We start from the raw sequence: 23,485 nt of genomic DNA on the forward strand, positions 1-23,485 counted from the left end.
AGTGATTTAATTCATACCTTGCACATATGCCTAATGATCTCGTCAATAGAAGGAATAGGACTATAAAATCTACTGGTGGTTTAATTTGACCTTTGCACATCTGTCTACAAACTTTATAGAGTAAAGTTAAGCTTAGGTGGGTGGTGTAAGTCAAGCAGGGGATAGTGACTGAGGAAGCATTTTATTGCAGGAAAAAATTCCCTGGATGCTTAAACCACTTATTTCCAAGGTTTCCAACAATGTTTTTAAGGTAGTACAATGCTTATTACTAAAAAGTGTCTTTTTTTATATGGGGAGCTAAGGGCTACACAGTTTCATAATTTCCACCTTACTTACAATTGCTTGTAAATCTGCAGTTTAATAAAAGGAAGTCTAACAAAAATATTCATGAAGTAGCCATTATCTGATAATGGTGTTGTGTTGTGTATTTTCAAACCACTATAGAGACCACACAGAAAATCACTGGCTGAGCCAAGAATAAATGTTGGACTTCATTACTTTCCTGCATCTTTTAAATGACAGATCTAAAAAAATGACTGTTAGATGTCATCTTTCTATGTGTCTGTCTGCTCTCCTGTTAAAATTTTCAGGTAGAAAATCCACCTGCTCTCCTGTTAAAATTTGAAGGTAGATTTTGATTATTCTTTTCATTAGTCTTCCTTTGTATCATTTTAGAATGTGTAAAGAAGAAGTAAATTGAACCACTTGGGTTCAGTAAGTCACTTTTAGATGCAACAACCGCGACATGTATTTTGGCAGCACTGCATTCTGTTGTTCATTACATGTTTTTTTACACTCTTTGATAACAAGAGGGTAACTGGAAGATAAATGCCATAAAGAACATTTAATTGGATGCTGGATGCTTTACCTGTTTATATAATTATAGATTGCTTTCAGGCACCCTTTACCCTGGTAAAGAACAGAGAAAGAGTTAATAAGGAAGTTACCTACCTAAGGTATATACACGTGGGTTTTGGCTGTGACTTTTCATTGCTATACTCAGTAATAACAGTGGGAATAATTCACTCCAGAGAACGTTCATGGAGGATGCCATAGGTATGTAATTCTTTTGACTGAGGAATTCAACTGGGATACATTTCTCATATCATGGCATATGCTATATTCTCATAGATTACTTTTGTGTGATGTGGGAGATCAAAGGATTGTACTCTTATTTCCAGGACTACAATAAACTTGAAAAGAATAAAAGGGAATAATGGTGAATATTGCATAAAACAAATGGGAGCTAATACAATTTGGAGAAAAGAACAATTAGAGGAAAAATGAGGACAGCTTGCTTCTTTATTGTTTTTGGTTGTAGTGTGAAGTCTTGCACCTGCTTGTTAACAAGGTCAGATTTAGGATTAAGAAAAAACAGGGAGTGCTTTTAGTTGCATATTTTCTCCTAATAGCTCTGTTTCCTTAATTTAATTCATATGTACAGTATTCCAAAATAACTACAGTGATTGATAGGGCTGTAATAAAACACAGGAAAATACACACAAATTCAATGTTTCTCTAAAAATTTAAAAGACTTCCAATTGCATTCTATTTATTATTGTGCTTAAAACATTTTTAGCAGAAGTGAAATTCTATTCTAACAGTAACATGAACCATTACTTTGAATTTGCAGCCAATCCTATCTTAGATGCTTTAAAAAATGGACTAATAATTCACACATTTTAAGTTAAAAAACAAGTAATTTTTTATTTAATGGTAGTTATTGTGTAACTGCAGTTCCATACTATTTGTGGCATATTAGGTTGTGTAAGGATTGTGGGATTAACGAAGTGCCAAGTCCTGTATTGCCCATGCTGCTTATAAATACTATTATTCTTAGTAAAGTCTAGATAATTACTGTTATAAGTTATTATAACAGTATTAGCTGCCCAGATCAGACTATGATCTTTGCACTGAAAAAGCAGCAATATACAAGCCGTTCGTTGAGAGGGAACAGAAGGTTCAGCCTGCTGTGTAGAAACAATTTATATTAGCACCCTAAAGGAAAATGTGGAAAGCAGCCATACATTTTCAGATCTTAGTTGAAAAATTTGATTATACAGATGTGATTAACTTCCTTATGTCCTTTCTACTTTGAACATGAAGAGAGATGACTTTACAGTTGGAAAAAGGAGCTTGAGTTCCTCTGCTCTCTACCCAGGAGACTGTCTCTGCCCCACCTTATTGGATGGAGAATAGCGTTAATGGAAGGCTTCCTAGAATGGTTTCTCTGCTGGAGCTTTTAGTCTGATTGACTCAATAATATTGAAGAAGTTGAGACTTTTGGCTTCTTATTTCACACTAGGTTATGGTTAAAAACTAGCATATAACAAAGATGAATTCAGGGTCAAATTCAGAAATCCAGGCATGTCCCTGCAAAGTAGGCATCTGCATGTGAGCAAGGTGTCTACTTTCCCATTGTGGAGCTCTGGGTGATACAGTCCGCTGAATTGAGAGAGCTGTGTGACTCACCCTTAAGCAGGGATATACATTGGTTGTTTGAATAATTTTCTAGATTTCACTGCCTGTACCGACTATGACCTTGATTCAGTTCTCAAAAACACACAAGTCCAGTGCCACATGAGATGCACTGGAGGAGCTGAGGTTTACTGCTGGGGCTGACAGCTATAGCACAGGAGCTGTGGGAGATTGTGCCCTTTTGGGAAGTCAATAGGTGGCCAGGACGAGTCCCCCTGCATCCCAAAAGCTCCTGGATATCTTCATGTAGGTAACGGAACTGAATCCTCTGTCTCCATGAAACATAACGAGAGTTTAGACCCTCAGCTCACATATAGACTCCTACAGTATATGATTAGGTGTCTGCATCTGGATTTGGATGCCATTCCTGGTTAAATTAATCTCTATTCTAGGTAATGGTTATTTACATACTTCTGGGAAAATTCAGTTAACCATGGTTTCATCCATATATGGTTAGGGATATTGTTCTTAGCCAGTGTCTCAGAGTATGCCTATACTTCTATACCTGCAAAACAAGTGTAGACGTGTTCAATCCATCTTTAAGCTACCTGTGAAACGTCTGAAGAATTCTCATGAACCACCCATGCTAATTGATTTTGTCTTTACTGCACAGTGTCAAAATATAAACACACTGTGAGTGTTTATGTCTGTCTCCAAACTAATCTTTCAGGCTGGAAAGATTTAAAGCTTTAAAGGGGCTAATATGCTGCACTGAGATAAATTACCTTTTCTTAGCAATATGAAATAGCCGGTACAAAACCAAGTCCCTCTGGCAAAATTTTTTCAGTATCCATGCTGACTCATTTTAAAGCTACAGATCTTTGCGTCTTGCTGCAGTGTGCATTGTAGTCATATCCGTAGGCAAGGTACCCACTTCAGTTTATTGATGTAACTGGGAGGTTTGCCACTTTGGTTGTATGCTTTTTGTTATACCCTTGTACTGCCCCTTCCGTAGCCCATATTGTTGGCTGCACATAGACCAAAATACATGAGAACAATAACCTGGGATGAGGTTGTACTTTAGTCAGGTTGTACTGTATACTCCTGAAGGGACTACCTCTCAACAGTGAACCTTTCCAGAAGTTTAGAGCTGATAATATTTATGAGAGTTCAGAGCAGTTGAAATATTGGCTAGAGATCTTTTAAATGGCTAAATTTCAACACACTCCCTAAGGAACTGAGTTGGAGATCATTTCAGACCTGTCAGAGGAAGATCATGCCTTAATTGTACTTCATTGTACTATAAAAAATGAGAACTCTCCACTATATTTAAGAGCCTGTGGTATTGTGATCTGTGTGAAATCTTAGGGGAACTCATCTGGGATCTTACAGTGTGTTTGAAATAAGCTTGTGTCACTATCAAAGGTAGAAATAGTCAGATAAATGTGATGGTTTCTGTAACTGATCTTTTCTAAAAGTATCTCCACCTTGACAGGGAGCATCTTTTCAGTGTGATTTATTCCATAATACAGTACACTCCAGTGGCTGCCTTCCAAAAATGCTGTCTTGAATATCTGCTTATAAATAGAGCAGTTCCAAATCACTCAGGTTCATGACTCCAGCATTTTATTGAAAGTTAAATACTGCTTTGGCTGTGGCACAGATGCCACCTTCAGAACAGAGCCTCTCTGAAAGCATGAAGGCCTGGTTACCTCCTTCAATAACAACCCTTACTCTGACAAGGCTCCACGTTAGCACCTCAGCTTTAAAAATTTTCGTAGTCTTTAAAAAACAGTATGAGATGTCAAAGAGTGTGGAATGACATGGAATAACACTGCTACTTTTATTTGATAAAATCCAAATCAGCCAACTTCTGTCACTTGCCTTTTTGCCATTCAGTGGAAAACAGTGCTTTCAACAGAGGGATGATTTCTCCAGTCTCTGTTTCAAACCCTTCACAGTTTTCACAGTCATAGAAAAGAGATAGGGAGTCTGTAATTAAGGCAACATCCAAACTACCTCTCTAAACCTCATTTGTAACTTCTGGAAAGTTGTAGAAGTCTCTCGAGTTTCCAGAAGTTTCCTCCACAGCAGGGCTCTAATTTGTAGTGATTTTCCTCCTCTACTGACACAGGGAAGAGCAAGAACCTTACTATTTGTCCCTCCTTTGGGGACTGCTTGGAAACATTCCCTTGGACAGCTTGAGGAGAAGGGCACAGTCTGAGGAATGAAAGCTTTGATGCAGATCTCTGCTGGCACAAGGAAAGAGGTGGTAATTTCCAGAAGATAAATAGGGCTTTCCTGCTTCAGGGGTGTTTACTTGGAGGAGGTGGCTTTTACTGTAAGTGGGAGCTGTCCCAAGGAAAAGGGACACATAGCACAGCTGGACTTCACTGAAACTAGTAGCTCAGTTATGTGTCCAGCCAGTGCCTCCAAGCCTGAGACATAGAAATGTGTAGGTAATTCTGTGAATTATGCATGAATGCACGGTTTAAATGATGGACCTGGTGCTGGGGTGATGACCTCGTCTAAGTGCTTTTGGCACTGCATCTCTGGACTTCTGTCACAGGGAACTGCACTGGAGAGATAACAAGGTAAAGTGCACAAACCTGAGAAACTAGTGAAGGCCCTGGGAGTGAGACCATATGCACACTTCTGGAAGGTCAGTACTTTACTGTACAGTTTGGAACATTTGTGAAGAGTTGTTTTTTATTAAGAAAGAAAAAAAATAGTTTTGAGCTGGAAGTTTCTGACTGAGTTCAGTTTAAGGATTAAAGATTACCCCTGATCATCAATGGCTAGATTACAGCTTTAGAACAGAGAGTTGTGACATTCATGGCGTCACAAAGGTAGCTGTAGAGCATTAAGCCTGCCCTGTTAAGCCATTTTCAATGATAGAATAATGTATATATTTGGGTACTGATCCTAAAAGGTTTTAAATGCATGTCTATCTATCCTTTTTTTCCAAAATTTGAGATAGTCACATTTTTGCTTGTATCACAGACAGCAGCATTATGAAATTAATTTTATTAACATTAACATGAACACATTCCTGAATGTTCTTCAACAGATACGATAATGTGCAACAATGAAATATTTACAGCTTCCCATCAGAGATTAGTAAAGTACATATCATGATACTCTGCTAACCTTTGTGCAGGTAGGACACTAGGGAGTTACGCTTTCCTATGAAAAGTACAAACGGGTCCTGTAGAAATTAATGTTTCCAGGAATAAGAACACGATATACCTTAGACAACATTCAGAAAAGTAACGTGCTTAGGTCAGTAAAGATATCCAGGACTCTCTTAAAAAATAAATAAAAACAAGAAGCTAAAGTTTGCAGGTCAAAAAAAAAAGTCGTCAGCATCTCTCAGAATGGAGCTCTCAGGTCTCATGCATTCTCCACCTCTGTGAGATAATTGGGAAGTAAAGGGGAAAACAGAGGGCCGTACTAATAGCAATGAACAAGCAGATGAGAGAAAACAGAGTAGAAATAGAATGTAGATGAGGCAGAGTAGAGGAAAAGATGAGAGAAAACAGATGGAAACCAAAAAGCCAATGAAGTGAGAGAGACAAGACTATAATGATTTACACAAGACATGGTGGAACTAGTCTGGATAAAATAAAAAAAAGATACTTTACCCTCAGTCCAACTTCAGAATAAAACAAATCTTTAACAGGATTTTCAAAAGGTTAAGGCAAAACTTTGTAAATCTTTTCATCCTGGAATTAGAAACAGAGATTCTATAACAGGATATTCTGATAGTATTGGTGACCCTGCATAGATAAGATGGAAATAAACATCAAAACATTTACATGTTTATATGAACCAAACTTCAAACCCCTTGAGGTCTATTCTTTGCTAATATATACTTCCTTTTAAGGAAGCTGTACAAAGCCTAAAATTGAATGCATGGATAACAAGATAAAAATTCTATGGGTTTTTACATATGTCCTAGAACACCATTTTTTCTCACATTAGCCTGGTATAATAATCTTCATTCCTTTATTAATAAATCATTATTTACATTTATATGGGATGGTGAATTTAAAAAATTCTGATTGAATTTTTTAACTTATGGAAAGAGAATGTAGGAACTGTTAAAGAGAGCACAAGTCTGAAGGAACTGCTTATCAGGATTTGGCTTCACATGCAATTAGAAATAGAGCCAAATTGGAAGACACATGTACCCTGTAGCTGTTGAAACAGCATATGCCTTTTTCAATTTTAAGTGCTTTTTATCTGTACGGTATCTGCATGAATTATAGAAATACTTAGTATTCTAGAACTGCAGTAGCTTCTTGAAGCCATTCTCGAGCTGTATTCATCAATAGTTAGTAATCCTGCTAAAAGTAGTCCTTCTTAGATTACAAACTAGAGTACTTCTCGTTTGTTGGTTTAGTCACTGATTTTATTTTTTTAATTTTTTGTTTCAATGATCAGGCCAGAGTTCTCCTTTGGTGATTCAATGGAATTTAAAGAGAATGGAGTAGAGCCAGAGGGAAGATGAAAATATCAGCCTTGGCAGGATCAGCTTATTTTTAAGTACTCTTTGCTCTTTGATACTCCTCATCTCTGTCATTGCTTTTTTGGTGAAGAAAGCAGTGCAACGAGGTGGTGGGAAAGCTGGCTTGCTTTGTGTCATAGCAAGCAAGACTTTACCAGTTCTCGTTCTACAGTCAAGTCTCTTCAAATATGACTTTTTCCTTCCTGACTGTAGGTTACCACTTGGACTGATAGGTTGCCAAGATTCCCAGTGTCAGGGCACAAATTGCTGTTTGAGATTGGAATTAAATTTCAAGATTTACAATTAAAAGCTCAGATTTTTACTAGAATTCAAGGTATAAAATAAAATGAAATGAATAATTTGTTAACTATTTAAAAGCTATGACATGAAGTTTAAAATTACATTTATGCTACTGCAATGTCTTTTGAAAGCTATACTGGGTAAAGAATGTAAAAAATGCAAATAATTTATTTGGCACTAGATAAGAAAATTCATTGCGAACTACTTAATTAGCAATGTCTGTCAAGTGGGCAGAGCTGGATAAAAAAAGAAGACATGAATTGCCCAATAAATGAGAAGAAAAATATCAAATTTTAGATATTATTTGATTAATGTTATGAATCCACAAAAATCAGAAAGTATTGAAATTAGGACTGCAAAATCAAAATCAACTAAGATGATTATATATACAGCCCTTCTGTAGTTATCCTTAACATTATACTAACTTAGGGTTCTGTTTTTCCTTCCAAAGACTGAACTATCTTACAGAAAAACAATACAAAGTTTACAGATTTTAATAAGTAATTTTTTCCTTAGCTGTTCATGCTGAAGGGCTGACAAATTCTTTTTGCTTAGTTGCCAAGAATCTTCTAACCTTTCTTGAAGGGGCCACAACTTAAAAATCTATTGGATCACCTCCCATGTATTAGCAATGATAAAAACTTCCTCCTATTCACTGTAATTCCACAACTCCCTATGACAGGTTTGGCAATTTTATGTTGGAAGAGTAATTTTAATGAGGAGTAGATGAGAAGAGTGTGCCAAATATCTCAGCTGGTGTAAAATTCCTTGTTTTTAAATATAGGTCAGCAACTAGAATTGAAGAAGTCAAAGCAAAAGAAGTCACTTTGCAGAGTTTTTGGGACTGTTGGTAAACCAAAGATAGCAGCATGAAAAGTGGTGCTTTTGAACGAGTCCTTTGCACAGTTTACAAGCTCTGTTGGCAATTTTAAGTAAGGAATTTAAAATGACAAAAGGATTTCATAAATAAATGGTAACTTATTTGCAGTAAGCACACTAAAGCTAATTAAAGTCAAATCCTTAGGAGAGAAATGATTATGAACTCCTGAAGGGGTCCATGAAATATTTGGAAAATTAATGTTTTATTGAATATATCTTGGCTTCAGTGAAAGTTCAAGTTTTTGGACAGAGTAACGAATTTGAATTACATGATACCTAGATATTGTGTCATCCAGATATCAAATCTGGAAGAACAACTATTTTTTTTTTAAATTTTTTTTTAATGAAGTCAATGTTAGTGTACATTTGACTTACATTTATTACAATGTTTTCTGAAACTTCACAATTATTTTACTTATGTATCCAATCTAAGTTATTATCTTATTTTGAATGCCACTCTGAGAGAGAAGTGCAACAAAAATAAAGCTAGAGGTGGAAATCATGCTTAGGGATGTTTTTGTTGCTAGTTTCAACATTGTAAATTGAGACAGACATTGAAAAAGGAACTATGTGATTCCGTTCATTCTTACATTTTCTTGAAATTATAATCAATCTCAGTTTCCAAGGCAACTGACTACATGAGGATGGACCAGCCAATAATGGGAAACAGCTTTCTCTTTTATTGCTGTAACATATGGTAGAAAAAGTCTTTTTTGTTTCATGCTGTTGCAGAGACTATCTAATTTATCACTCCAAATAGGATCCAAAAATGATTAAAAGAGGTGTGAGAAGTTCAGTTTTGTAACAGAAGTGCAGAGACGTAAGTTCAGGGGGGAAAGGCAATTTCAGAAACATCAAAATGTAAATTTTAGATGCTCTTCAGCTAAATCACAAACTTCACCTTGATTTTTCCTCTGACCTTCTTCAGGGGTCCTGGCAACATGAAGAGTTGGTGCAAGAGATTGTATTGGCAAATGGATTAGCATTGTATCAGTATGACTCTCTTGGGGTGAGTGGAGTTGCCTTTCTGCTGTAAAATGCCTGGCACAAATAAAAGGCTTCTTCCATGTGCACTACTGAAAAAGTTATGATTGATCTAGGACCACAAGACTTTCTGCATTTCTTTTGCAGATGTCAAATAAAAACTATTAGAAGAAATGTTGGCTCCATGAAGTTAATGGAAGCTTAAGTAAAATATTAAATCATATCGCAGTATACCTGCATTTTCATGTTTTGTTTCTCAGGCTGAGATTTCAAGTGCTTTGCTCTTCACTATTCCTTCCTTGTTAAAAAAAAGCTGTGAAACATTTATGCAGGGAACATGTGATTCCTGAATTCTGCAGTGCTGTCTTCAATCCTTATTTTTCAGAGCTCTTTGTTTTTCCTTTTTTTCTTCTCCTTCCAGATGTGCTTAAGAAAATTTTTTGTTTCCCTCATTGTGTCTGTGAATGGGAATATATATCCTCTTTTTTTTTAAGTTTCTCTGAAGCTGATACAATATCTTCTAACCATCTTGGGTTTTATTTCAGATATTGTGTTAATGCAGATTCCTTTGCTACTTTCGTATTTTATTAAACTTCCTATTTGTGACATTGATTCCTTAATGTTTGAGGTTCTTTCCTTCTTAAAAATGCTTCCCTTTTGAATTTCAGGTATAAAACTCTATTTTATTCATACTACTGAAATCAGAAACAAAATTCCCATTGTCGTCAACATGTCATATTTGGCTTCACATTTCCCTAAGACTTAGTTCCCTCCAGTCCTTTCCTTGACTTCACTCTTTAAGTTATAGGCATAACTCTCTTGCATAAGACTGTTTCATATTTTAAAACATTAGTCTACCTGACGTTACTCCTTGAACAAGTTTGGTACTTTTTTTTGTGAGTTGAGTCCTTCTAGTCACATTCAATTCAGTTAATTTGTAAGCCCTGACATCCAATTTTCTCTGTCTTTGGAGTCTATCATATTTCCTCTATTTTGTTGAGCAGAATGAGTGTAAGGGAAGAGAGGGGATAGGATAATATAAAAGAGACAGGATTCCTCTAAACTACCCAGAGCCAACACCAGATCACATTTCTAACCAAACAGTAGCTGAAACTGCACCAGAAAAAGTCATAGTTTCTAACACTGTGTGGTACCTAGGGATTAGTGCTTTAGTGTAAGCATTCACCCTGCTCCCACAAATATCTTCGCTCTTTCTCTCTGAGAATTTTGTGAGGGGGTTGGGAAGGGCAGGGATTGAAAAGTGTTTTTTTGGGTTACTTTACATTATCTGTAAATATTTCCTCTAAACCCCCACTACAATTATATCAGCATGGGTTCCATTAAGTTGCATTCAATTTAGGTGAAGAGAGAAGACTTGATGTTTCTGTTCTGTGTAAAACCTTGTTATATGAGGGATGCTGTATTTTTAGATATCAGAATGAAGCCATCTGGTCTGTTTAAATACAGTGGAGTAATGGGATGGTCTGAAGTGGCCTCAATTCCAATGACAAAGTTCTGCCAAGCATGAGACAAACAAAGAGGCCTGTATTTACTAATACAGAAGTGTTGGATACTGTTGCTGCCTATAGCATCAGTATCTTCCAGCTTGAGATCAGAGACATTTCCTGTTGGTTAATTTGGTTTGGGTGTGAGAAAGTGTCCATATGTTCCTTTTCTATCAGTGTATGTTGTTCATCAGCAAAAAACAAGAGGAAGTGACACATGTCTGTATCTTCCCTCTGAAAGAATACCTCATAAGAGCTGAAAAATAAGATTAGCCTTATAAGCAATTTTCTGAATAGCATTACTTCAAAGGAATAGTGACAACATAATATATACTAAAATAATAGTGGCTATCCAGAAACTTGTGAAATTTCTGTTTAATGATAAGCCAGAAAACCACACACACAGAAAATACCTTTAAAAGTAGTTATGAGGAAGGAAATACAAGACAAAGCAAGAAAGCATTTGCAGGAGAGAATCTGTAGAGACCTCTGAGAAAAAAATTAAGACAACTTCATGTACTTTGTATTCACAGCCATGTTGATGAATACAGTATGTGAAAAATTATGCTTTTGCAAATGGCCGTGACCTTGATGAAGAATTTGATTTCTAGAAAATGTTTGTTTTCTTTTCATTTAAAAGGAAAGAAAAAAAAAATCCCCTTCTGGGCAAATTGCACTTTTCAGAAATTTAGCAAATTTTGTGGTAAAAGTATTTTTTGCAAGGTATTTCTGTATCTTTTATCCACTCAACCTATTGCTCCCATGAAATATGCAACCCCTTCAATTCATCTCCCCAGGCATTTTTTAATAAGCTTTACCCTCCCTTCTCCACATCTCACTTTTGCAAGAATTGAAAACTACTTTAAATTTCTCTAGTAATTACTTCAGTGGTGACATAAGCAGATTGTTAACATTGCAAACTGAGCTGTTGTACAATCAATAGCAGTAAATTTTGGATAGCATATTTTCCTCTTTGCTGCTGTTTGTCAAACTGTATGCTATATGCCCAAATTAGAAAGCTTTTCTAAAGGTTTTTCGTAAAGGAGAAGGGTAGATTTTGGACCTAGAGACAAGCTTCATACTCCAGAGCCCTCTTTTTAATTTTTAATTTATTCAGACCACCACCATTTCCTTCTTTTCCCCAATTCCACCATTCCTGTGGAGTGTAAGTAAAACAGGTACTACGCTGCCCTTTCTCTTATACCATTCTTAGATTGCTAAGTAATTTTAAAAGTGTCAAGTACTCCAAAAATACACTGAAAGATAGGATAAGCTCAAAATAATATGGTTTTTCATAGACATATGAAATTCCTCACAGGGGATACCATGCTATCATTCATTTTGTGAACTCTCTAAATGCAACACATTGAGGTAAGTTTTTACCTCTGCCTTTAACTATTTCTGATATTATAATACTTTCTTTTGTCTTCTTAGCAGCAATCTTATTACTATGTAATAAGATTTACTGGGAGCAGTGAACCATTTTAGTAGTATTATTAGTTTATTATGGTAACATTTTAGGCCAAGTCCACTGGCTTTTATGATAAAATATTGTTGAAAGAAATTACTTAGTAGAAGGGCAAAACTGATAGTTATTTTGTTATAGAAAATACTGTAGTGTCCTCAGGCTTCATAGAAATGTCATGTTTTCTAAGCAGCCATGCAAACTTTAAAACAGAAAAATTAAAATACCCCCAAATGTGATTATTATATTTATGGCAGAAAAGCGTCTAAAGATTTGCTCTCCTCCCCCCCCCCCAACAAAAAAAAAACCCAAACCCAAAACCAATTAATAACAGAAATGGGCACTGAATTGTTTTTTTCTGGTAAAAACATGTTACACCCTGAAAGCTAAATGCTATCCTAAATAATACTTAAGGGTAAAATTTGGCAGTGTATATGCATCAGTACCATTTCCCATATATGTTAGAATGGCTTTGATAGGAAAATAATTGACTTAAAATGGTGGGATTCTATATTTATTGCATTTTACTTTCTCAGTGTTGGTGATACTATTTTAAGTCATGCTGTGGTTTATTTTAAGCTCCATCTTTACAAATTAAACCTCTATTTCCTCCTTCTCATATATCATCTTCAGTTATATAGCTCTTGGAAGCCACATCAGTCCTTTAGCTAACAGCTGGAACTTAGTAAATAAGTTATGTTGCACAAAATGGCATGGTACCAACCAGCTTTATTTGAGATCTGAGAAATAAAGAAAAGGTAAAAAGATAGTAAATTTTTCTTTCATCACGTCAGTGCTCCCACAAATAAGAATCTAAAAGACAGAGGAATATTTAATAGAAAATGCAGATTTTTTTTTACTCAGTCACTTTTCAGGGTAAAAGTGTTCTGTAAGGAGATATCCTGCTATTGGAAGTGCTATCTTGGCCTATATTTCCATAGAAGGCTTTATATTTGCATACCGGACAGCTGAAAGTCTTTGATCCTTCCAAGGTAACCTCTTCTTTCAACATATAATCATTTGAGAGGTACTTGGACCCATAGCCTTTGAGCAAGCTTAACCATAATTTGTAGCCAATCACTTTACCTGGTGCCACTGAACTTTGAATTTTACTTAGTTCTGAATATGGATGTAAATGTGCATTGTATGTGTGTATATGCATTTGCCCATGTTTCTAGAAGTTGGATAGTTTTATTTGACTGTGCTATTAATTTTTAAGCAAATTCTGAAAACCACAAATTAATATTTTTCTCATACTTTTCATCTTTGTTAGCTTTTTCTTATTTTGATTCTTTTTTTACTAGTTCAGAGACTCTGACTGAGGCATACTGTAGATCAAATGTAGAAGAGTCCTTATAATTACACTGAAACCACCTTTCTAAATAATAATAAAAAAGGAAGGATCAGCAGATATTGTAGTCAATATTTCTTACGCTTTTTGAGTACTTAAGATGTTGCCATTCCAGCTGTAATAGAACTCAGGAAACTTGCATGCAGGATGCCAAAATAATTATTCATTTAAAAAGGAACCCACAAATAATAGCCTTAGGCTATGAAAATGTCTTCAAAAGCCAAAAAAAAAAAAAAAAAGGCAAATCTATTGGTGCTTCTAAAACTTTTCATTCAGTGGCACTTAGATACTTCTAGAAGTATAAGGTTTGAAATTACCAACTTGGGTGCATCCATGGAAGACCTTGACCCTTTAAACACTTTGGCATGTGCTTAAATTTAATACCATGTGTAAATCCCAGTGAAATGACTGTGATTTACAGTAGCAAGGATTTTGTATTGATGTGGTGGTGCCTTTTGCCCACTGAAGAATAAAAGAAAAATATATTTTGTATTTCCAGAAAGCGAATAAGTTAATTGTAAAATAAAAGTAAGGACAAGAATATTGACTGTACTTATAAAAAATAGAGAAGAAATAAATTTATTAAAAAGTTATAAAAGGAAAACCTATAAGGATAAAAGAAAAAATACAAAAATAAAGGCTATAAAGATAAAACTTATATAAAAGATATAACTTAGAAACTAATACAGATAAAATCCGCAGAATTTAGGCATACCTGAGAGGATAAGTCCAGGACAAAGCTGATGGTCAGATGACAGTCAGCAAGGAGTTTGGGGGGAGAGTTCTCAGGTTTGGCCTCAGTGAACTCAGGCTGCCAGTAGAACTGGCATAAAGAAATGTCATGAAGGTAAACCAAAATTTTAGTGAGAGACACTAGTACAAACTCAATTAATACAAAGACAAAAAAAAAAAAATTATCCAATAGTTGTACAGAAATGCTATGTAGCTTTCTGCAAGGATAGACATTACTTGATATTGTGTTACACTAAAACATATGTGCAAACAACACATAAAAATAATAGATACCATAAGTTCCACATACCTATCAGGGCAATCTTTTAAATATTTTCTGATCTATTCATATCAGGGTGCATTCAACAACATACTTAAACTTGTGTAATTTTAAGGTAGGACAACATAGTGATTGTTTGGAACAGTATTTTATTTGCAGAATGTAAAACTGAGAAACTGTAGGACGACCTGCACTCTTTCAAAACTGTAGGACGACCTGCACTCTTTCAAACAACAGACTGGATCTTCATTTGGTGGCAAAACCCGCACTCTAATAGCACTAATGCATTGTATATATTTTTCTTGCAAAATACAGGTCTGGTATAACTGAATAAATAACAGCGCTTTTAAAGTGTTTTCTTCTAGTTGAAGTAATGGACTTAGAGTCTTCTGCATTTTATTTCAAGGTTTTTCCAGGGACAACTAAGTAATTTATTCAAGTGTTTTACCAGCTTTTAGTTTTAGCTGATTCATCTGTGAAGTGGGTACAAGAAATGCTTGCTTTAGAGGACTATGCAATCAGAAACAGCTATACTGATTTATACCATCTGAAGATATAAGCCTTCCCATTTATTAATGTTCTGAAAATACTTTGAGATCACTGGATGAAAACACTGAAGGATTTTAGGGAAAGAGCAAATAATTTATGTTACTAAGCCACTCCAATCTGCAGTTTTAGAACAGTGTGGATTTTTTCTCTTGGTTACATAAATTACTGTGCTGGACTGGTATTCCTGCTCGTTTCCTTTTTGAATTACCAACATAGCAAAAGAATTGTAGCTATTTGCATCAACTTAACTTTCTTTGGAGATTTCCAGCTCTGTGTGATGGTACTTGCAGAGTCATTTCTGGGTTGGATACTTCTCTGCAATCTCTTCTGGGAGAACAAATGTTTGGGAGCAACCTAACCATGTGCTTTAGATGTACAAAAATAGAATGGAAGAATAAAAGGAACAGAGTCCCTTGGTAGAATCTCTTTAATGTCTTGCATCTGATGTTCAGATTGGTGGGGAGGGGAGGATCACATGCCTGATGTTTTCTCTAGGACTACACCCAACTGGAAGCCATCCCTTGGCTTCTCTGCAGACAGCAGCATACCCGAATGGAACATATTAATTCTTTGGGGAAATCTACTTAGTGGGACAAAAATGAATCTTTTCAGCTTCCCAGACACATGCTCTGTTCCCAGTACTATCAGACTTAAAGGAGGATCTGCACTACCTTGGGCTGGAGGACACAGTTTCATTGTAACTGCAACATTTAGCATGGATGAATAACTCCTGTGATCCAGCTGCTCAAGCTTTCAGGCTTTGACACGTTTATTAACGAAAATGTGAGAAAAGAAAGAAACAGTCAGCCAGGCAAGATGCCCCTGTAACTCTGCTGTCATCATTAGGTGAATACGGTATACCAAATATTTATGCTTCTATATGATTCAGGATCGCAGAAAATAAATATCTCTTTTATGTGTTTTATTTTCTTTGGAGAAGGGAGTAGAGGAGAGTGTGAGTCATAGTGGAAGAATAAAATTGACTTCTCTTCTGACAAAAACTATTCATTTTGTCAGAGAAGGATCATAGCATTAATTTCTGTTTGCTGGTAACCCCTGCAGCCCAACTGGCTTCGAGCAGGAAGCTGATGGCCTGCCAGTCCCCAGTCTGTACCTGCCTGGTGACCTATGGCCAGAAGCCAAAACATATTCCTTACTCCTCCTGCGGGTAAGATTATAACTGTTCCTACCTAGGTCTGAGTGCAGGCTGCCTATGCACCCTTGCAAAGGATTTCTGATGAGCAGAGTTCTGACCCTTTGCACCATAACAAATCCTGCCAGCTGCAGCCTGACTTCTGAGCGTAAGGTTGGTCTGAGGAATTTGGGAAGGTTAACATGAATATCTATTAGTGTATGACCAAGGACAGTTGTGTGCTTTAAAAAAAAAGCATATTTTCTCTTATGATCTCATTCAGAGGATTCTTTTAGGTAATTGAGAAGGGAAGCACTATGATTATGGAGCTCCTGAGGAGGCAGTCAATGGATGATTTCTCTTTCTTACACCCGGCTGTGCCCTCCAGAGTGTAGATGAGATGGGATAGGAGAAGGATACAGGGTCTGATGATTCCCTACTCCCAAAAGACAGTGAAGAGTCAGGAGCTGTCCCTGCCTGTCCAACTGTCCTTACTCTCCTGAGGTAGGAGAAGCCTGTTTATGAAGGAGAAGTGAGCTTCACATTGCTTTGGGGTAAAAAAAAGGGATGGAATCTAGTGCTTTGTGTAGGCTTTCTTTACAGATACCAACCTCAAAACGTTTTTCTAAAGACAGTTATTCAGGGATAATGAAGGCGTTGAAGCCTGAGAGGTGCAAATGCCAAAAGGTTATATTTATGTCCTGGTGAAATTTAGCCCATATTTAAAAACATATGTATATGATTCCTTATAGTACTTCATAAAATAAGAAAGTATCTGTCACTTTTGTGAAGGAATTTACTTGTGTGTTTTGTGCCACAAAGGAGTTACTGCCAAAGCAAGACAAAGGTTAGAGACGTCCTACCTACACAAAGTCCAAAATAAATGCTACAATGTTTTCTAGACATTAAGCCACTCTTCTCTGAGCGGAGATCTCATAGTTGTTATTCAAAAGAGGAGCAACCTTAAATGCCTGTTGGTTAATGTAGAGGAAGACTGGATTAGAGATTTAGGAAGTAGATGGCCATATGGTTCTCTCTGCAATTGAGAGACTTGCAGCTGTCACCTTCTTGAAAGACCAAATAGTAGCCTTGGCTGCTGTAACAAGGGCCATGGACACCCTGAGACGTTTTAGAAATGAGTCAAACTTGCTATCTTGGTAAACAGATTACATTTTCTATAACGTCTTTTTTAAAGAAAAGTCCTTAGATTTTCTGTTCAGTATTAAATCAAGAACAGTGTAAGATGGATGAGCTCTGGCATTCCAAGTCCCTCAATATTATGGGGGATGAAAGAGAAATGAACAATGACACAGGTCTTGTGGGTACATACGTTAGCTCTTGTGGTACGTAGTATGCAGAGTAGCAGCAGCAAAATTCTGTCATGATTTGTGAGACAGTATTATAGCAAAAGTAGGGTGCTATTCTTCTGGTGAAATTTAACAGACACGGTGTACGTTTTTGAAAGAAAAAATTTTTTGTTTCAGAAAAACCCTCTTAGGTCTTATTTTAGTCATGTGAATTCAGGTAATACTGAAAGCAGTAGCAGAACAGTGAATTGTAAAAGCCACCTCCAGTTATTATCCTTATAGCCTTCTCCTTCCTTTAGCTGAGATTCCTATATATCATTTCTGTAGACATTTATGAATATGCTACTATTTCCTGTTCAGTACTATTAAAGATGGTGTTAATAGCTATTCCTGGTGCTTTGTGTTGAAAGACCTTGCTTTCAGTATTTAATAATTTTACTAGTGTTACCCAGCATGGCTGGCAGTTTTCATGTCAGATATATTTATTTGACAAAATTTTTGAAGAAACTGTGGCTAAACAATTTTTGCTGCTTCTAAGAATGAGATTAAGGGTCAAATGCATTGTTTTGCCCAAGTTATAAAAAAAAGTGCTGACATCTTTATGCTTTTGAGCAAGGTCTTGAAATGTGGTAGAAGTGTGGTAGATTTTCCCAATGTTCCAAATTACAAGACTCTCAAAAATCTCGTTCTCTCTTAGCCTGGTTAGGTTTGTTAATGCTCAGCAACTTGAGTTTCCAGAGCTTTTGTCTGTACTCAACACACTCCATCCTCTGACTTCTGAGCATTGTCTGTGTTGTACTCTGTCGTGCTGCCACTTTATTTGACATGAAGAAATAAAAAACAGAGCCTGACTTGAATTTGAGGAAATGTGAATGGAGAGGAGGAGGGCAAAAGCTCAAGTGGCTGCAGATAGGGAGGGTTCTCCATAGGATCCCTCCTTCTTTCAGTGTATAAGATATATGGTGCTATGGGGACAGATCAAGATTGCATATCAGCCACAGTCCTCATCGCTAATCAGGATCCGTGCCACATGTGTTGCAGACATGGGGAAGTTTGGGAAGTATGTGTTGCTTCAGACAATGAACGTATAATTAGAGTATCAGAAGGTATGTACATAAGAAAGATGTGGTTGCATAAGAGATCTTTATTCCTGATATTGTTCCCTAACTTTGTGGAGATTAGCCTGCAAAAATGTTCAGTCACTATAGTGTCTAATGTAGTTATTCTTACGTGTACTTTGTGTGTTACGTAGTTATACACCATGGAAGTATAGGAAAAAGACCTAGAAGAAAAGTAATCTGACCTCCTGCCTCAAGGCCATGTCAGCTTGAACCTGTGGCAAGCCTGATGGATATTTGTTTTACCTATTATAAAAAAATCAGAGAGATGGACACTTTTCAATTTTCTTAAACATTTTATTGAAACGATTATCTATCCTTACTATTTAAAAGCTTTTTCCAGTGTCTGAACTACAGCTTTCCTGCTGCAACTACTTCATGTCCTATCCACCCTGGAAATGCAGAACAGGTTATTTCTTTCCTCTTGCAACAACCACTTACATATTCATGGACTTTTATCATGTTTACTGTCATGTTATGTGAATCAAATAATTATAATTCTATCATTTTATCCACTTAGGTCACATTTTTTAGAATTTTTTTCTTTCCTTTTGTTCTCTCAAGTTGGTCTAGGTCCTTCTTGAAGTGCAATGCTCAATACTGGAAGCCATACTTCAGCAGAGGCCTACTAATGATGTGTAAAAAAAGGAATATTTCACAACTTATATCACTTTGCCTGCAGACGTTCATGGTGCAATTTCAGCAAAATCACTGGAAAAATGAAGTTGCCTCTATCCTTTTTTTCTAATGTAAAATGATATTCATTGAAAAGCTGTATGCCCTGACAAGGACTTTTAACTTAGTATGAATTCTGCTTTTCTCTGACTAATAAGTGAAAGGAACACTTTCCTAATATGAAAATTATCTTTGAGGAAATCAGAACAAAATGAAATTTACAAATTTAGATCAAGAACTAAACTAAAGAAAAACTTGAAGAGTTGTCAAAATATTATTAATATGCCTTTTTTGTTTCCCCACAGAAAACCTTAATCTTTCAACAAAAACATGATCTCTTTGGCCTAAGCTGATTAATTAATAAAGAAATAAATATTGAACTAAGACAAATAGTATTACACATGCGCAAAATTGATCCTCAGACTTTGACCCGTGTAGACCAATTGGGATTTCCTTGAGTTAATATATTTGGAGTAGAATATTCATTTGTGTATTTGCCTTTTAATGTTAGTGATGTCCCCCTGAATTAACGCAGTCATTACAGGCTCAGCATTTGTCGCACTAGTGTAAAAGCCATCCTGACGCCTTCCCTTCAGAAAGTCAGCCTGAAAGAAGGCATCTGCGAGTGCAGAATGCAGGGTTTTATCTTCTCCTTCAGTACATCTTTAAGGCTTTGAGTTTGGAGAAGAGCAAAAACAAAGCGACAAAATACTCCCATGGAAGTTTGTCAAGGAAGGGGTTAAAAAAGTGGAATCTTTGTGACTGTGAAGGGCTGAATTATCTTCCTGACACCAGCAGGGGCTGCTGTCACTAGTTTGTGGTTGTCACATTCCTGTTATGCTTGACCTTGGAAAGGCTTAACAACATAGTCTGGATTTGATTAAGGGAATTTCATGTTTTTCCTTTGCTAGAGTCACCCCCCACCTCGACAAACATTTAAAAATGTTAAGAAGAAAAAAAAAAGTTTGGAAAGCAAACATTTTCCCAAAAGAAATTTATAGTTCAAATTTACACCAAGTTCGCACTAACTGGAGCAGTCCGGGTTTCCACTCAGGCTTTGAGTGCTCTCTGTAAACCATTAGTCACTTCCCTGGAAGAGGCAGATTTTTATAGGCAGCAGGATAAAACAGGCACAGATGTGTGTGTAATATTAGAGGCTTTCACATGTACCTGCATTTTATTTTTTTTCCTCAATCATAGAAAAGAAAAAAGAGTGACTGTAGAAAGAAATTAATTGAAGCCTTGGACTTTGTTTGGTTTTGGACAGCTACAGTGGAGATTGGTTTAATTAAAAGAAAATATCTTGTGTTGTGGATTTTTGAGGTTGTGGCAATTTATATCATGAAGATAATTCTTTTAATTTTTAACAGGTTGGTTTTTTTCATTCTATAGGACTGTGATTATGCCAGCCGCCAATGAGTTTGATCCAGAGATTGTGCTAGTGTCAGCAGGATTCGATGCTGTGGAAGGCCATGACCCTCCGCTGGGCGGTTACAAAGTCACAGCTAAATGTAGGTATCGTCATAAGGCGCGTGTTTCTGAATTGGTATTTTTTCTAGTTATTTTAACTCCAGCTTATTTCCATATTTCTGTTTTGTGAGATGAAACCCATGTCACTGAGGGCAGGGACTGTCCATCAGTTAATACCCAGAGACGTCCATGGAGCTGTGGGTCTTGCCCAGCTCACAGACAGGATGGAAATGAACATGTTAGCATTTCTGGCTCACTCCTTTCTGTTCCTCTTGGCATCTTTGTCATGGCATTTTAAAGTATTACTTTTCTGGCATTCAAATAACATTTTAGAGGTTTCATGCTTTTCAATGGCACCATTTTCCAAATGCTGGAGTAAGTTATTTCTCTTTAAATATATGTTGGAGATTTTAGACTTTGGAGGCCTAAGTCAAATCTCATATTGCTCTTTTGTTATTGTAATCTTTTCAGCTCAATGGCATTAATCCTGAATTACATCAGTGTTCATGAAGACCAGAGTTCTCTAAGACTACTCTGTTGGGTCTCAATGTTTGGATGTCCATTTCAGTCCTCCAAAATGTGTGCTCATGGCAGAGATTTAATACTTTCTGAAAGACAGGTCTGTCTGAGGGGTCTCATACGTAGCTCTTGAAAGTCACTAGCTCTTACAGGATCTTGTGAACAAACTGATTCTAAGCTGAGATATTAAGCAAGGCTGGGTAATGTAGTAACGCTCTGTACAGCAATGTGCACTCTAACCACTATATATAAATTGCTTTCCCCGAGACAACACAAAATGGTTTCCTAATGCAATGCTGTGAATAATTTTCTTCAGTATATAAACTTTTCTTCAGCATATCTCAAGAAATACCATAATAACACTTAAATAGTTATTAAATATGGATCTCTTCCTCTAATGACAAATGCCTTTGGAAAAGTCTGGAAAAGTCACTGATACTCTGCACAAATGGACTCCAACTCAGAGGATTTTGTCCTTCTGACCTCTGCCTTTTGTTACAGGTCAGTAGAATGAAGTTGGTATTTACCTCAGGAGGAGCAGAGAAGAGACATATACATTTTATTTTCATTTTAGCTTCATGCTGCACAAGCTCCCCTGAATACCAAAGACAAAAGGATAGATGGAGAGCTAGAGTGACTGTCCGTAGTGGCATGCTGTGGAAACCAAGAATGCAGAGAGCAGTGCAAGGGCCTACCCAAAGACACTCACACGGGTGCTAATAATGCACAAGTGGATTGGAAAGGGAACATCCCTGTGTCCGCATGTAAGGCATCCTGAGTTTTAGCACAGGTGTTCAGGTTAATGCAGTGGTTGCACTAGAGAGGAAAGAAACATAGCAGCCTGTATGCATGTTTGACTATCACTTATCTGTGTATTATGATTTGTAGTAAAACATTGTGCGTGAAAAAGCCGTTTGTAAGAGGTTTACACACTATTTTTTTCCATAAGTATGGTTCCTGGTGAGAGGCACCATTCCGTGAGCTTATGTGGTAGGGAGCTGAGCTTCCAACTGGTACAAAATAGATATTTTGTTGAGAAGAATTGTATAATTACCTGCATTTAGCATCCGAGAATGCATGCTACATGTCCCTTAAGCATGTATGATGCCTCACTAAGACACTGTGGCATACATGATGTTCTGGCATAGCAGCTTCAACAACTTAACTTGAAATTGCAGTAAGATTCCTATTTTCCTCTCAGCTTAGACTGAGTTTCACCCTGACAGCAAAGAAAAACTGTTTGATACTGGAATCAGTGTTAATTTTCATTCATGCATTAATTTATTATCTCTTCATAACTTTTTTTAGAAACTGAAACCTTAGTACATTTTTTAATGTAAGAGGCTGCACATCTACCAGTTGCACATGTGTCTGTAAGAAAAAGAGGTGATTTACAGTAGGTGGTTCTTGTTTAAATTAAGGGAAAAGCCATGATAGACCCAGATAATGATCATGCACCTGAGGGATGAATAAAGCCTTTTGTACAGAGCCAAAGGAATTTATTATTTCCCCAAAACAAAATTCTCCACATTCCACCATACCATTTTAGAACATAGCATACTATATGTGGTATGTAGAAAAATGAACAGTCTATTAAAAAAAATAAAGTCCAAAGACAAACATTCATATTAAAGAGTAAAAATAGATATTCATGCAAATTTTTAATGGAATTGGTTTATAATAATTTGAAATTATGCCAAAAACAAGTAAACACAGACCAAAGTTTAACCTGTATATATTCTTTCTTTATAAATCTTTAGCACTTTGTGTACACTTAATACACTGAATTTTCTGATTTCTGTGACCCAATATAAACTTTACACATATAAATTAGGAAGAGATTGACATCAAAGGAGAGAAGATGGGTCCTTAGCTACTAACCTTGCTGTTAAAGAGAGTTAGGGAGACACCAGATTCTTGAGAAGGAATTGTTTATGTCTTTCCTTCAGAGTACAGTCAAAGAGAAAAAATAAAAATTTATTAACCAATCAGCGTTCCCAAATCATAAAGTAAAAGCCATAGGATGAAGATAAGAGATTGGACTAATTACAACTTTGGAGTAACCATATAGCAGGCAATTACATACAGAAGAAAAATTGGTCTATTAAATCTACACGGTTTGAGAGATGTAAATTATAACCTGCTTTAACCCAGTATTTTAATTTTTTGCTGTATCGACATACAATCTGACATACTGTGGAGCTGCCATTTCTGCCTAGTAAACAAACACATCAGCAACAAAATAATTGTATATATTTTTGCAGCTGATTTTAAATTCATGGGTCTGATGC

The 23,485-nt window shown here is 36.3% G+C and overlaps 1 protein-coding gene across 1 annotated transcript in view; it reads left to right on the forward strand.

Moving 5' to 3' along the window:
- HDAC9 (histone deacetylase 9) overlaps positions 1-23,485 on the forward strand; it is a 491,076-nt gene that overhangs the window by 414,090 nt on the left and 53,501 nt on the right. Inside the window, exon 23 of the mRNA XM_075050402.1 lies at positions 20,598-20,716. Within this exon, the coding sequence (XP_074906503.1) occupies positions 20,598-20,716 (119 nt within the window). The remainder of the gene's footprint in view (positions 1-20,597; positions 20,717-23,485) is intronic.

The sequence above is a fragment of the Buteo buteo genome, chromosome 2 (assembly GCF_964188355.1).
Source record: "Buteo buteo chromosome 2, bButBut1.hap1.1, whole genome shotgun sequence".
NCBI classification, from domain to species: domain Eukaryota; kingdom Metazoa; phylum Chordata; class Aves; order Accipitriformes; family Accipitridae; genus Buteo; species Buteo buteo.